Source organism: Coturnix japonica, chromosome 1 (assembly GCF_001577835.2).
Source record: "Coturnix japonica isolate 7356 chromosome 1, Coturnix japonica 2.1, whole genome shotgun sequence".
In the NCBI taxonomy this organism is placed as follows: Eukaryota; Metazoa; Chordata; class Aves; order Galliformes; family Phasianidae; genus Coturnix; species Coturnix japonica.
Window position 1 is genome coordinate 1,151,583 of NC_029516.1, and position 15,946 is coordinate 1,167,528.

The 15,946-nt window shown below is 42.8% G+C and overlaps 1 protein-coding gene across 1 annotated transcript in view; it reads right to left on the reverse strand.

Annotated features, from left to right (window-relative positions):
• NET1 (neuroepithelial cell transforming 1) overlaps nt 1–15,946 on the reverse strand; it is a 48,082-nt gene that overhangs the window by 16,569 nt on the left and 15,567 nt on the right. The window contains exons 2-3 of the mRNA XM_015859011.2: nt 7,127–7,193; nt 2,399–2,458 (exon numbers count right to left, since the gene is read on the reverse strand). Of these exons, the coding sequence (XP_015714497.1) occupies nt 2,399–2,458; nt 7,127–7,193 (127 nt within the window). The remainder of the gene's footprint in view (nt 1–2,398; nt 2,459–7,126; nt 7,194–15,946) is intronic.

Below are 15,946 nucleotides of genomic sequence, written 5' to 3' on the forward strand. Positions count from 1 at the left end.
AATTCCTGTCCTCAGTTTCTTGTTTGGTTCCCTGCACTGCAGTTCTCCCTTCTGTCTTACTCAGACAATTATCAATAATGCACATTGTGTGGAAATGATCTGGGGAGAAAATACCTCTTTTTTCCCCCAAAAGGAGTGTGTTCTGGCACATGAGAATGGGTGGGATAAGCACTGAAGGAAGCAGATGCCCTACCTGCTTTTATACAACCTCTCAGGTTATAACTTCTCACTCATATTTTGGTAATCTTTGGAGTGTTTTAGGCTATATGTCAAAGAAGAAGCATAACAGGCCTAAGAGATCTGCTTCATTGTGGAGCAGGACTATTGGGACAAGGAGTAGGTTAACAGGACAAAATAAACAGGAATAGCCCGAGCATTTCAGACCGTCTGGGCTGCTCCCCTGTCATTTTGCATATCATCTTCCTGGTATGTGGAACAACTATCTACAGTACGTGAGTTTCAAACACCATTAAAGGTCTGTTCAACTGCAGGTGCTCATCCAAATTAAATGAAACCTTCTCTACTTACATTTGAAAAACATTCAGTGGGTTGGGTGCCAGGTTTGGGTACTTGGGTGCTCTAAAACAAGATCATGATTCTACACTAGGTAGTGTTTTGCATGCAGGCAAAACTTGGTGACCAAACAGCAGCTTGCCAGCTGAGCTATATTTGCTGGGTGAGATAGTGGAGCTGAAATAAGAGTTACGTGATGGAGTTAGACACTTAATATAGACAAACTCTGAAAATCAGTTCCCATCTGTAAGATGGGGGTAAACAATGTATGACCTAACCTACACATAACATCCTTAAATTATCTTGAAATACTTTTGAGACCTTATTTCATTAATGAAACAGATACTTCTGTGTCTGATGGAGCTAAATTGTAGCCTATGGGTTCACCCTCATCAAACCTAGACAGAGCAAAACAGAATCTGTACTGCTGCATAAGTGCGTGATGAGACTCTAAAGTCCCAGTGATGTGTTTTGAAAATGTAACTATAAATAGCTGATTACGTTGCTTTTAAAACTTTTAATAACCTTGAGGACTGGAATCAGAAAAGCCTGCAGAGGACAACCCAATCCGTACCATTAATGTACTTTAACAAGGCTACTAGAGTGTGTTTGGTGGGTGTGCCTTAAGCTCTTAAATATCCCGGAGAGCCTGACCCTTTCAAAACAATAAGGTAAAAAGTCAGCTGGAACAAAAGCTGCAGTCTGAACTTTGACTGTTTTAGCCTAGGGATTTCCCTTCTTCTTGGAAGATTCCAGTTAAAACTCTTTAAAAGGTGAGCGTGCAAACTATTGTTGATATTTCAGTTTTGCTTTTAAAGTGATTGCTTTGTGGGAGAATCTCTCATTTATCCAGTTTTATCCAACACCCAAAAACATAGCCCAATTTAACAGAAGGAAAAAAAGAAAACCCTCTTCCCTAAGGGCAGCTTTCCTTCCATCTGCATCAGAAAACCAGAAAGACCTCAGAAACAAAACAAGCCCCAAAACACACTCACTTCAGAGGCATCAGCATTGCTGTGTCAGAGCCCTCTGCAGATAATCCTATCTCTTCCACACTAGGTAATCATAGGGATGGTCTTATCTGGATCAGAAGATCTACACTAGAGCTGTGGAAGCCCAGAGTTAGGACAATCAGCCATGAAACACTGCCAGCAGTAGCCAGGCTAAGTTAGGCTCATAAATAATGCAGAAATGCAAAGCAAGTGTCAGCAACAGAGGATGAGCTGGTCATTGGGTCAAGCAGGAAATTCCCCACTAACAAATTACTTTTAACTCCAGTTTATTAACCGTAAAACCTTGTAACCGTAAAACCGTAAAAAACTTGTTAACTCTCACCTCAATAGCTCCCTATTTCTCTTCCTTCCCTTCTTCAGAGAAGTGACGGTGAGATCATCGGGGTAGATGGAGAGTTGGAAGCAGTTTCCCCTTCACGAAACCAAAGTTGGGTTGTCCGTGGAAAGAGATACGACTCCCTACCTCAACTTTTTAAGTCGCTTTAATCCTCAGCTTTACAGACAATTTACCACCCAGCCAGTCCAGCTTGTTTGCAATACAATGAAGTGCATTTGAAGGGGCTTTGCACAGTTTTCCTTCTCATCACTTGAAAATGCTTATGTTCTTACTAAGTGCAGTTTACACACATTCATTTCACACAACACTAAAACCGTGGTGGATTTAGGATTCGGATGATTAAAAGAGGAGATCACAAGCAGTGTTATGGATATCCACAGCAGGACTCAGCCCACCCCAGAGGTGTAGCCAAGAGCGAACACAGCTGTACCTGTCTCTGAGCTCTTGATAGTGAAATGCAAACACAGAAAGTATGGCATTACCCAGTATAAGCCACTGGGGTTGCACAATACTTAGAGCAATGTGTTTTCCTTACCTTAAAGTCAAGGCTGCAAAGACTGACGACATCATCATCTTTCTCTCGGCGTTTCCTCTTCTGTAAGAAATGAAACCAAGTTATAGCAGTGCACTTGATTTGCAAACAGAAATAAGGCTCTGTTTTTTGGTATAGTCAGCAATAAACTTTAGCATTTTGAAAGAGTTAGATATTGAGGGATTCAGACTTGGTGATCATTAGGATCTGAGGTCTCTAGGAGGATACCAGGTGATACCATATCTAATTCTCATCATGGTTCATCATCAGCCTGGCTGGGGTTCACAAGTGAGGGATCCATATATTTTGTCCCACATAAAGCATTTAGCACTAGGTTAGTTAAAGAGCTGTACACATATATGTGAGAGCTTTTAGGTCTCCTATTTAATTAATTACAGCGGACAGGGCCAGCAGACATCTGTGATTGAGGCATACCTGTCAGGGATGCAGTGGGCTAAAAGAGTAAGCATGTTTGTGGAAGAAAGATGAGGCTTTTGGCTGGGGTGCTCTCAGCTATTTTCCTTTCCAAAGAGCACAAGCTGGTGGAACCATGATCAAAGACATCTGCACTGAGCTTCCTGATACCTCCCACTATTTCTGTACTATCTGGGCTTCAGTGTTATTTTTATGCTATCCAGGTAATGGAAAACTGAACGTGGATTCGTCCTGTTGGACTGTGCCATAATGGAAATCACCTGTTCTGGAAAAAACACAGGTCACAGCATGAATTGTTTGGTCACCCACAAAACAAGTTGTTGATTTTCATGCTGTGTTTGACCCTTGTTACTCAAAATTAAAGAATGAGTAGAGGCCATCTTCTGTCACTTCACTAAGAATAATGGAAATCAGAAATGATGTTGTGTTTTGTCCCTGCCTATAGCAGGGGGTTGGAACTAGAAGAGCTTAAAGGTCCCATCCAACAAAAGCCATTCTATTATTCTCTATTGGTCTGCATGTTACAGGCCTGTGTAATAGAATAGGCATTGACCTGGAGAGAACTGCCTCTCAGCAGCTGCAGAGGGAACTACTACCAATTCTGCTCTGAACTCCCATGGTTTCTCTGAAAATCTCATGCTGTTGAGGGGCTGTCCAGGTTCCCTGGAGGGTTTTCACAAGCCTGTTCTCTGGTTTCCTAGTCCCTTCATACCAGGTTAGGCTTTCATACCATTCTTAGGCTCTAATGTGTTTTCTCACCTGTTTGCCTTATGCCGTCTCTACCATAAAATTAAATACATGTATTTAATGGTGAGATATAGAAGCTCACTGACAAGTCTCTTTTATTTGGGGTTCTGGTGTGGTGGTCTTTTTTTTTTCTCCTCAGTTGATCAAACTAGCTCAATAATTGGATTCAACTACAGAGTTCTCCAATTACTTCAAGCAGTGTTTCTGTTTTGTGTTTGGGAAGACAAGATAGTGTCTCCGTCACGTCACTGAGCCCCTTCCCTGATACTTGCTAACTGCAGAGGAAAATTATTCTCATGTTAGACATTCTGTCTGACCAAACTGTGGCGCTGACATGGAATTCATGTCCCAGCACACTCCATACTTTTTGAACAGTACTTTGGCAGGCTTGAGAACACATGGAAATGCAGACATTTGTTTTTTAGGCTTAGTAAAACATTCAGGGCTGGTTATTTATCAAAACCTACAATAAAAGACTGCTATAACCACACCTTTTTGGCCTGCAGATTATTTTTCCCATATGTAAGTCAAAGATATTAGCATCTATTTAACAGAAGAGAACTTGCAACAAAGACACCACGCCTTTCTGGTCTGAATATTATTCGTTCCTTATGTACTTGAGTATATTAACGTCTTTAACATACAGCTCCAGACCAAAGCCCAGACACGAAAGGAAGGCCAAAGTTTTGTTTTTAAACTGGCTAGACTTATGCAATAAGTATTGCATTGGCCGGACCCCATTTCCTTTGCCCAATATAGTTTCATACAAGAACTGAGACGTTTGAGTATGGAGCCAGCTGTATCATTCCTGTGCGGTGCCAAAACAGAAACAGATTCCAGGAAAACGGTCTCTTCAGACTGCTCCAACCTGGGTGTTTAAAGCCACACGATAAGAAAAAGCAACGGCTCCAGTCCTGGTTTCTCACATTTTTGAGACGGTTGCAATCAGAGGTCTGATACGTTAACCTTCTCATGAAACTCAAGTCATGTGGAAAAAGTTACTTCGACCAAAGTTATTAAACTGTAAAAAACCGTGAGACCTGATTTAGGCTCTCAAAGAGGTATTGTAAAGGAGAAGCATTAAAAAAAGCAAATCAGGAGGGGAAATCTAAATATTCATAGAATCTTTTGAGTTAGAAGAGACCTTTAAAAGTCATCTGGTCCAACTGCCCTGCAATGAACAACATCTGCATCTTGACCAGGTTGCTCAGTGCTGTCCAGCCTGACCTCAGATGTCTCCAGGGACACCTCACTGAGCAGCCCATCCTTCTTAATGGAGAAGAAGGGAAAGCAGACAGTGAGTTACCTTGTTTTCAGTCTGAAGCCATCCAGAGAGGTGGGATGGCTCAAAGCAGGCTCTGAGCACTGTGATCGTGTTGTAGGTGGCCCTGCTCATTGTAGGGGAGTTGGACTCGATGACCTTTAAGGGTCCCTCCCAGATCAAACGATTCCATGATTCTGTGTTTTGCCCTAGATTGCATTGGTCTTGTTTTCGCATTGTGTAGCACATGCATTGGTCCTTCTCTTTAAACCCACTCCATCTCTGCAGGCATGAAAACAGCCTTAATGATTGCATGACATTTGGCTTAGCTACCCACTAGGCCTGAAACTCAGGCCAGGTATGTTTCACATGGCTGAAGCACTGCACAAACTAAGGCAGGAAGAAATGCTATTTTTGTGTGAGGAGCACATGAGGACTTGATGGTGGTCATGGGGAACAAAATGCCTCCTTATGAGTTGCACATTGGAGAGATGACACAGAGAAAGATGACGCAGCAACCTATGGGCTGCTACCAAAATAAAGAGCTTTAGTCAGCATGTCAGCATAATTACACCAGCAAAGCCTCTGAGAAGAGACCTAGTCCCAGGCCATGTAGCAGGGGTATAGCTCAGCAACTGAGATACACTCTCCTTCAATGTCCATTCTCTCCTCTGTTTTCTTGCCTTCCAGTGGTAGGTTTATCTGTCCAAGATTCCAGGTAGTCCTATCTGTTCCTATTCCAGGTAGTCATAGGAAAGCTGGGATCTCCAGATGAGGTCTGGAGCTCAAAGGTGCTCACTGTAGCAATAAATAAAGCTATTTGGGCTTGGAGGGAGACGTGGCGGACCAGGATGTGGAGGGACATGAAGAAATGCAGATAAGCAATCAAATTCTTCAAACAGCTTCTTTGCTTTTTGCAGTCTGTGTTATGACTACAAAGCCTAGCAATAAGTTCTAACTGTAACAGAGAGTTTAATTGAAGATGAGTATAGCCAAATAAAAGCAAACTTAAAAAAAAACATAGAGAGAACAAGAATGACTTGAAACTCAGTCAAAATACTTTTAATTTCTGATTATACAGTACAATAGTTTTCATTCTGAAAGAATGCAATTTCTAGGGCTTTGGTAATATTCAAATGAATATGTTTAATGTAGCTGTAGTCACCAGATGAAAGTTTCTAAAATTAAGCAAAAACCATCAGGTTTTGGTTTTTTTTCCATTCCCACGCTGGACTGATGTTTGTGCAGCCTCAAAATTGTACATGGCTGCCCTTTGAGGCACAGGCAGCGAAGTGCCTGTCTACATACGTGATTGCACAAGAAGCTCCATCTGATTTCAGATAGGATTTCTCTCATAAAAGGTAGTCCTGTCCTTTTCCCCACCCCCAGACATGTTGTCACACCCATCCTCGTGCCGACACTGGCACGAGAATAATACAGCTTGTGCAGTCATCTGGATCAGCTCATCCAAAACATTTTGTTTTCTTTTTGGTAAGGCAAAGTTTGTCAGCCAAGCCATTTTTGCTGGCCAATAATGGGATCACTGCTTCCAGGGACAGCAGGGTCAGGTCAGCTTAGGTGGCTCATGGAAATGAGCTTTAAGATAGGAGGACATTTCTATACACAGCACCTACTTCAGCTGACTAATCACATTGCAATCTTCAGTGCATGAAAGGGACAGACTTAATGAAGAAGCATAAGGTAGTCTCTATACCAAATAAAATACAGATTTTTGTACTTAAGACAAAAATCTTCACTTTGACACCAGGTTTTAAATCTTGCATTGCTAATTTGGTTAGCAGAATTTGTTTTTTTTGCCTTTTAAGGTTGGATAGTAGGACAAATTTCTTCTCAGAAAGAGTGGTGAGGCATTGGAACACACTGCCCAGGGAGGTGGTGGAGTCACTGTCTCTGGAGGTGTTCAAGAAATAGGGAGATGTGGCACCGGGGGATATGGCTAGTGGGCATGGAGGGGATGCATTGATGGCTGGTCTTGGTGATCTTAGAAGCCTTTTCCAACCTTTATGATTCTATGATCTGCTGTAACACATCAGAAAATGAGAAGCCTATGAAGAAATCATAATCTCTATGATATCTTGCCTTTTTCTTCACCTATGCGTGTGAAAAGTGCCCTCCAGCTAAAGCTCAGGAGCCTGAGTGACTCAGAATGTACATGTCTAGCCAGGGAGAGAGAAGAATATGTTGATTTTCTTTCCTCTCCAGGCAGCAGGACCTTCACATCCCCATTCCTAGTTTTGTTCACATGGACCCAAAATTGATTTACTCACCAGGGTGAAGTCCCATTGTGGTCCTGGAGTGAGAAATGTGAAAGAGCTGCCTCGTCTCAGCGGGCACCTGTGAGCAGAAAAAAAGGATTAAGGTAAATAACTTTTGGTTTACTGCATTAATAAACTACATCTGTTTTCCACAGCTTTGATGGTATCACTGGCCCCTCAGCTCCTAGCCCAGAATTCTCAGAGACAATGACATAGAACGGTCTTTGGGAAGGAGAGACCAAAGGGATTGTAAGTATTCCCTGTGATAACTGAAGGAGTTAGATTAAAAATCCTGGTTTACTCCAAGAAATGATTCTGTGCAGCAGAGGCAGGCAGGGTCCTCTCACTGAGCCCTCTTTGACCACAAATCTGGCAATTGTTTTAAATCCGACCAAGAGGAAGGATAATAATAATCATAATAAACAATAATATTGTGACCTCATTTTCCAAGGTTAATGAAGCTGAAATGAAAGGAAGCACCAAACTGCACCTTTGACAATGCAGCCTTGTAGTTTCCCATAAAGTTACAACCAGGAATTGAGTCGTGGTCTTTCATTAAGTCATTCTTGATCCAAGAAAGCTAAACCACCAGCAAGTAATACATACAATGGACCGTTTGTATAATCCATGCTCTTTGAACAATGGTAAACGAATTGCCTTATGCAAGTCATTTATTGTACTAGCATGGAGTTAAGCAAACAAGTTACATTCCAACTTTCACTGTCTGGTGGACTTAAGGTATGTTTCCAGTAACTATTTTTTAAAGCTTATTCTGGCTGTAGCATGGAGAAACCTTTTTGTCTGTCACTGAGTTTCTGCATGCAGAACTTTAGTCCCAAATGGACCACACACTTTTTTTGTTCAAAGCCGGCCAGCTGCCTTAGTGAATGGGGAGAACTTTTCCCCTTTGCTGTCAGAAATTCAGACAGAAAAAGCATCTCCCTGCCAGCTGCATCTTTCTTCTTTGTGCTGAGATCCCACAGGATTTTCAGAAACCTGGAAAGAAGATAGGAATGCAAATCCTTCTGACTTTCAGGGGACTTACGCACCAGCATTGCTCAGGCATTGCTGAAAATTCATCACCCAGTGCATGAGTAGCATTTAACGTCAACAGCTCTCCATATCAGAAGAGAAAAAGCACTTGTCTGGTAAAGGTTTGTGAGGATGCAGTGTTCCGGATTGGTATTTGGAAAATATAAGTCAACCACCCAGAAAATACTTCAGCATTCCGATGAGCACCAAGATAAATGTATTGTGAACCTCACCGTACTGGAAGAAAGATGTGAAGGAAAACAGGATGCTTTCAGTGCTGAGACAAACATTTTATGCAGATGATATACGCTGCAGAGGTGAGTTTATATTAGAAGATTCCTCCCAAAAATGAGTTTCTATGCTGACCCTTTGCTTATCATCCTTCTGTTAATACAAGTGGCTAGATGACTATTTTACTTGCTGAGAAGACATCCAACCAACTGCTAAATGCCTAAGCTCATTTTGCGCTCCTGACTCCAGGAAGGGAAGCAGATTTTGTTTCTTGAGATGACTATAGAATCATAAAATGACTTGGATTGGAAGGGACCTTAGAGATGATAGAATCACACAATGGCTTGTATTGGAAGGGACCTTAAAGCCCATACAGCTCCAATCTCCTGCTGTGGGCTGGTTGCCACCCACCAGATCAAGCTGCCCAGGGATCCATCCAGCCTGACCTTGGGTGGAAGGGACCTTAACGATTATAGAATCATAGAAAGGTTGGGCTGGAAGGGATCTCAAAAGCTACCCAGCCCCTACCCCTGCCATAGGGTAGTTGCCCCCCACCAGATAAAGCTGCCCAGGGCCCCATACAACATGGCCTTGAGCACCTTCAGAGATGGGGCATCCACAGCTTCTGTGAGCAACCTGAATGATGCAAGGTACCAAAACTGGTACCTGGGAATAAAAAGATGGAGCCACTTTGTGCAAGAAGGGCTTCTTCACTCCTCAGCTGCAGTGAAGAAATGGGTCTGCCAGACACAAGAACACAGACTTGGAACAACACTTTCCTGAAGGTTCTGGGAAGGCTGATGTCCCCTTAGGACCAGTGCAGGAAACATTTCAGTTGTGCCAATGGTTTGTGCACCACAATGTGAGCAGTGAAAATGCAAAGTAAGCAGTATCAGTGGAAAATCACAAAGCTGGAACATTTAAAGTGGTGAGAATACTAAATATGCCATATGTGTTATATATACACAAGCACTTAGATATTTAAATATATAGATATCTATAATACCTAAAAAGTATAAAATATTTAAGTATAAAAAACAAGGCTTTTCAAAATATCATATGCACGTACTACAATTTACATGAAGCCAGAGGAAATGATTCCTTAGACCACACTACTTTCAGGTACTTTATTATCAGCCAAAAGCTTTTATTACAATCACATCGTCTGTGATAACTCTCCAGAAAGGAAGGTGGCATTTCCAAGAGCTGCATACCAGTACATTGGATGGGGAAGAAATTTCTAGAAGGGAACATTCTTTGGGATTTAAAAGAGTACACACTGCTCAAGAAAAAGAAATCTGGGAACGAGCATTGGATTTCTTTGAAATTTAAAATAGAGTAACATATATATTTTTTTCTCATGAGAAAGAAAAATCCTCCCTGTTTAATCACAACCTGCTTGGCTGCCAAGAACAAAATTTGATTAAACTCTCCTTGAATACGGATAGAAAAGAGATGAATAGTCTACAAACTGTGCCCTGTGCAGCTATAAAGAGCCACCAGAATGGACAAGCCTCGGGCTCTGATGAAGGCGTGAGCTTTCATGCTGGGGAATAGGAGTATGATTTTATTCCGTGGCTCTTGATCTCAGACAATAGAAATGGCCAAGTGGTGAGCTGGAATCCACATGAGGCTTGTAAGCCGTTCAGAGCAGCTCCCAGTCATCCCAGTATGGCTGGGTTGTCTGGGGTTCCTTGCACTAGGGGAGCAGTGGGATGGCAGACACGGGGCTGCCAGGGAGAACCAGATGCAGCTTGGCCCGCTTGTATGAGTGCACTCAGTTCCAAATGGGGATTTTATGAGGTTTAATCAAGTAAGTTTGGCAACAGCAGCTTTTCTACAAGCTCAGATTTAAAGGTATTCTACACAGTCATCACATCCTTAACTCTCATAGGTTTCAAGAAATTGCTGTAAAGAAATTGTGTAAATTTCCATTTACGCATCTCCTTCCAATTATGTAGCCATTATAACAGGATTTCAATCCAAAGCAGTGTTTAATTTTGTCCTGTACATTGTAAAGCAATGTGTCTCACAGGATTGCCTATGCAGTATTTCATTTTACCCTCTGCTCAAGCTGCAGAGTGGGGATCATTTAGTTAATTGTATGAAGTGCCTCCCATGCTGGCCCTTGCAAAAAGCCTTTCTCAGGGTCTGTTGGGGATCCAACCAGAAAACAACCTACAGACCATCATACAGGTATTAACCTCTCTGCTGCTACTGCCCAATAGCAAGTGCACTCAGCCACTGTTCTTTCATGAGAAGGAGAAATGACTGTGTATGAGAAGCACTAACTTGCAAACCCTCTTAGCATTTTGAAATGAGTCATAGGGGTGATTAGAAGAGTAGGACCAAGGTTCAGAAGTCTGCTGACAGCTTGGTTTCCAGTTGTCCAGCAGAGATAGAAAGAAACCTTTCTACCTCCCAGTTCATCACCTGAACTTTCTTCTTTACTCAATCACCTCAAAAGGCAGGAAATACGGAAGCATCCACCCCAATGAGAAAGTTCCCTTCAGTTCTCCAAATGCCTAACATGTATCTTTTGCAGTAATGGAACAGGATGTAGACCAGCTGCTCTTTCCTTCTCTCCATTGGTCCTCTAAGAAGACTCAACCAAGAGATAAGAGTGCAGAGTGGAAGTCAGAAGCTGCTCCTTCTCTTGCACCAGCACCTACAGCGGTGCTGGAATATCCTCATTTCTTACAGGTCTTGGAACCACAGACATTTCTCAACTATCCTTTGTTAACAGGCATAAGCCGTTTGTGGTGTAAAGAGTTCTTACTGAACCTCCATTCTTTTCAAGTCTTTGACCAAGCACAAGGAGCTGCCATCTGCCAGAAACTGCTGGGGTTGGACTCTGAGGGCAGCAGACCTTGGTGCTAAGTGGAAAAAGTAAGTTCAGTAGAAGTGGCTTCCACCATCTCAAACTTCATCACACGTATTGCCTGTATCCCTTCTCTTTGCTAACCAAAGCCACAATGAAGTATCATTTATGCAAACATCGTGGGGATGATTGCCTGCAGAATTTTATCCTCCAGCTCTGCCTGTAGCTTTTCTGCTTAAGCCTGCAAAGCTCTCCAAAAATAAAGAGCCAAATTTAGTCATCTGCATGATTACCACGTGTATTATGTGCAAATGGATGACTCATGATTGCAGTACTCAGCTGGGCATCCTTTGCAAGGTCCCTCAAGAGCGTGAAGACAGCACTGGTGAAAGCAAGGTCAACGATGATCGCAAGAGCAATCCTGGAAGTTTTACACATAACGCAGCAGGAGAAGAAGCAGAGCGGCGTGATGGAGTGCTGCACTGTAGGTCATTGCTCAAAACATTACATGATTAATTGAAAGAAGTGCAGAGTGGCTTTGATGTAATGTTTAGTTCCTGAAGACAGCAGAACAAAGCACTGTGTTGGTGCCAACAGTTGGATGTAGTTAATTGCTGTGTTTACAGCAAAATGTTGCAACAGGCCTGTTGTAGAGAGAACCGTAGAAATTACTGCTGTGTCACCCAAACGAAGACTAAATTTGGGTTCCGTCACTTCCTGAGTTTCTTGTAAAAGATTCTTCTTGATAGACCATCTCTGCCATCATTTTCTTGTTTATGGCAGGATGATACGCAAGGAAAGAGGGCCCAGCCTGTTTCTCATCTCGCTAGGGCTCAAGAAAAGCAGAAAGAGTTAATTATAGTTGGCTAATACATTTCAAAGCGATGAAGAACTTTGGAGTTACAAAGAAGATTGCGTGAACAGACAAAAATAATTTTCTAGATGTAAAACGTTGCGGCAACACGTTGGCAAAGAAAACTTCTCCCAACCGAGGGCAGGGGAGGGGCAATAGTGTTGAGACTGTACAGAGAGAACAAATAATTCTGTTTTGGTGCCCTCTGTTTGCTTTGAGAAATGAATGTTCCAGGCTGCTTACCAGCAAGTGATGACACTGCCGTCTTGCCAAGAGAAAATCTTTTCACTGCTAAAATCAAAGTTGCCATGCTGGTGGTCCATAAAGAGGTTAGTTATGAAACATTCTTAACCTGAAAAGAGTGCATGTATATTTATAATATTCTTAAGCTGGTCTGCAAACAGTTAGAAAACCAGGCACTTAAATGGAGGGAAACCGGGGAAGTCCTGAGCACAAAACCTGTTCGACAACATAGCAGGGAATGCAATGAGGCCCCAATAATCTTAATAGAGGAAGTTTGGGTGATTTAGTAGATAACATATTGATAAAAGCCACTGGGCAAGCTCAATTGTTTCCCATGAAGCCAGGCTAAGGAAACAGTCACTGTTCAACGCCCTCCTTGAATAAACATCAGGATCCTCTCACTAGTGTAGGTTGGGATGGATGCAGTTGTGGCAGTGAGCTAAAGTCGTCCTCAGGATTTAATTTTGAGGTTGACAATACCACTCAGAGCTTGATAAGGTTTGAAGCTGAAGAGGATGAAATAAACAGCAGTGATACAAACACCTCGTCTTAAATCATTTTATCAACAAGGAAATGTTTCTGTCAAACAGTTTGTAATGTGTGGGTTCTTAAAGCTCTTTTGCTTGCCTTATTCACATATAGGTTTTGCTTAAGTTTTTGAGGAAGAAACTGGGGGGGAGGGGAGGGGGGGGGGATCATAAATTAGAGCTGGGTGTAAACAGAAATCCAAAAGATACCCACAAAAGGCGTGCTAGAATGGATTTCCATTATTCAGCCCAGAGGGCAAAGCACAGCAGAGCCACACTCATCAGGTTAGGGCAACTTCCCATTAATGGTTTTTGAAGCATTTTTCTCCCTTTTTTACTGTAAATCCACACAGCCTAGTCAGCATCATTTAACAATCTGCACTCTTTTTTGGCTTATTTTTGATGACTTATCCAGGAAACTGCAGAAATGCTTTGATCTGGCAGTTCTCTTCACTTTCTGAAGTTCCAAAATACATTCTTCAGACTGGGCAGCAGTTGTGTGTTTCCTTCCCCTCTGACTTCCAAACCATTTTTTTGGGGGGTGGAGGAGTAATGTTTTCAGTGCAAGCTGTTCTTAAATATAAACCACTTGTGCCAGCTAAGGACTGAGATGGTGAATATTACAGAGACATGTTGCCCAAACAAGCAACATCATTTTGAATGGGTGAGCCCCATTTTGAACGACAAGCACGGAGTGCTCCACAAAGAGCCTTTTGAATTTTAATTTAAAGCTTTTCTGTAGGAAAAAGAAAAAAAAAAAAAAAGAAACAGCCTCTGGATCTCTAACTTAATGTCGTTAATATTTCCACTCCCAACAATATCCAGAGGCCTTGGCCAGTGTGAGAGGCCTCCCAAGCGCTATGCAAACAACTGCTGACTAAGGGCACTTACAGTAGAGTTTGTCACGGTTCCTTATCTTGAAAAGCTCCAGGGTGAAAGCCTTAATTGGAGAAAAACCTATTGACAGACATTTTAAATATCTAAAAGCAAGACAGAAGGACTCGGTGCTTCAATGGCTGAGAAGAAAATGGCGCGATGAACTCCGTGAGGAGTTCAAGTTTGCAGACTGCTTCTCCGTCATTAATGCTGCCTCATTAATGCTCTCACTGCACACAAAAGGAAGTGGGATACTTATAGCCGTAATTATATGGAGAGCAAAAGAATGACGGGTTGCTCTCTGGAAATGTGGTTTAGAAAGCTGCAATAACTTTCTGGCAGCAGCAGCATCACACTTTGCAACGCGGGTGCAATTAGGAATTCTAGCAGGCTCAGCTTTCAAACAGCCAAGCCATGAAAACGCGGGGCAGTGGAGTTAAACAGCAATCAAAACCACTTCAACCCATCCACCACTTGGACAGGAGCAAGTAGTGCTACTGCTGAGCTGAGAACTTCTTGTACTTTTGCAGACGCTCTGGAATAGCCATTATTTTCTTCTTTTCTGTTGGAACAAGCCCTGCTTCGAAAGGAAGCGCCTTCAGACACTCTGGGCAGGTTTACACTGCGCAAGGAACATTTAATTTTAAGTAGTTTTATGTAGTTCACTGCAGACTGGACGGGAAGGCTGCTTTTCCATTTTAGAAGCATTTGCTCCTCATGGGTACAACTGGATTATGGTAGCTATTTGTCTGAAGAAGCAATCTGCAGCAGCACCATGAGCAGATAAGCACCGAGATTAGACACACACTGATATCCTTAAATAATCACACGTCTGACCTCTCCAGAGCTGCACACTAACAATCTCTCCACAGCCAACACAGCAACATCTAGTTCCATCTGAGGACTGAAATGATATCTTTGCACCACAGACTTCCCTTATGACCCAAGCATCTTCCTTCCAGTTTGCCTTCAGACTTCCCTCCCCGGCTGCGTATCTGCTCCAAGTTAAAGTCAGCAAACATGGAGCTCCTAGCAGTGTTGCTGAGGCTGGCAGCCAGACTTCTCTGCGAGAGAACAAGGAGGATATTTCAACAGCACATGGTCAGGTCTCTTCTCCCCAGCAGCCTCACCCCAACAGCTCAAATTACTTCAACGTTTATGCTCGGCACAGTGTGGCATTTTCAAAGGCTTCTGGTCGGATGACATACTGCAGCACAACGTCATGAAATGAAACAGAAAACAATAGTCTTTTGTGATGATTATTTGTAAAAGCACCGTTGCTGCAATTGAGTTAACAAGGTGACTGAACAAACATTTGCACTGGACAAACTGAGAGGTAGCAAACATAAGCCTGGAGAGGAAAACCTTTGGTGCTTTGCGAGCTGGCATGCTGAGGCAACTCTCTGTGCCTGTACAATCAATCTTCAGCAGTTGTGGCCTAAGGTCACCTCTACACGTGCCCACCAATGTGCTGAGGTGATGGGAACACCTTGAGAGAACTTACATTGCAGAGGAAAGAAAGCCTGCATGCTTCTATTGTTCTTGCAGGGCACAGGTAGGAGATGGCATCTCTACAGACATTGGTCTTAACACCTTTATGGCTTCCACACATGGCCATTTCACCTTGCATTTGCCCTTGCTTCCATCCATGCTTTGCTTTGGAAGACCAGCAAGAATCAGCTCTCTGCACAGTCTCATGGCAGAGCTGGCTCAGCAAGCAGGTATTCTCATTTACAAGCATGTAACAGAAGATCGTGGCAACTATCCATTATTAGAAAGAGAAAACTGTATTCCTCTTTATCAGACCAAATGAAGGCTACCAACAGAACAAATGTCTCCTGATATGCTGCGTGTAGTCAGTCATCCTGTCCACTTCACAGAGCTATTTGTACTCTCATTTCCAGAGATATGATGTAAATGCTGAAGCAGAGGGGGGAGGAGGACTTCAGGGAGAAGCAGTGCAGCTGTTGACAAACTATTTTGCTTGTCAGCAGCCATGCAATTGCTCTCACTGCTGCAGGGTCATCTCTGGCAGAAGAGTGCAATGCATTCTCAGCCTTCGAGCCACCAGGTTTCATGCACCAGGCCCTTGTCACTCAGCTCTGTCGGCCCTGCACAGCTTCTCAGATGAATGATGGGCTGGAAGATAATCCTAACAATTAAAAAGCAGGAACAGAAATACAAGAGCACCGACCCCACATGCCAAACCTTGGCTCCCCTTTTCCTGCTGTGCATGTGGCTCATCCGTC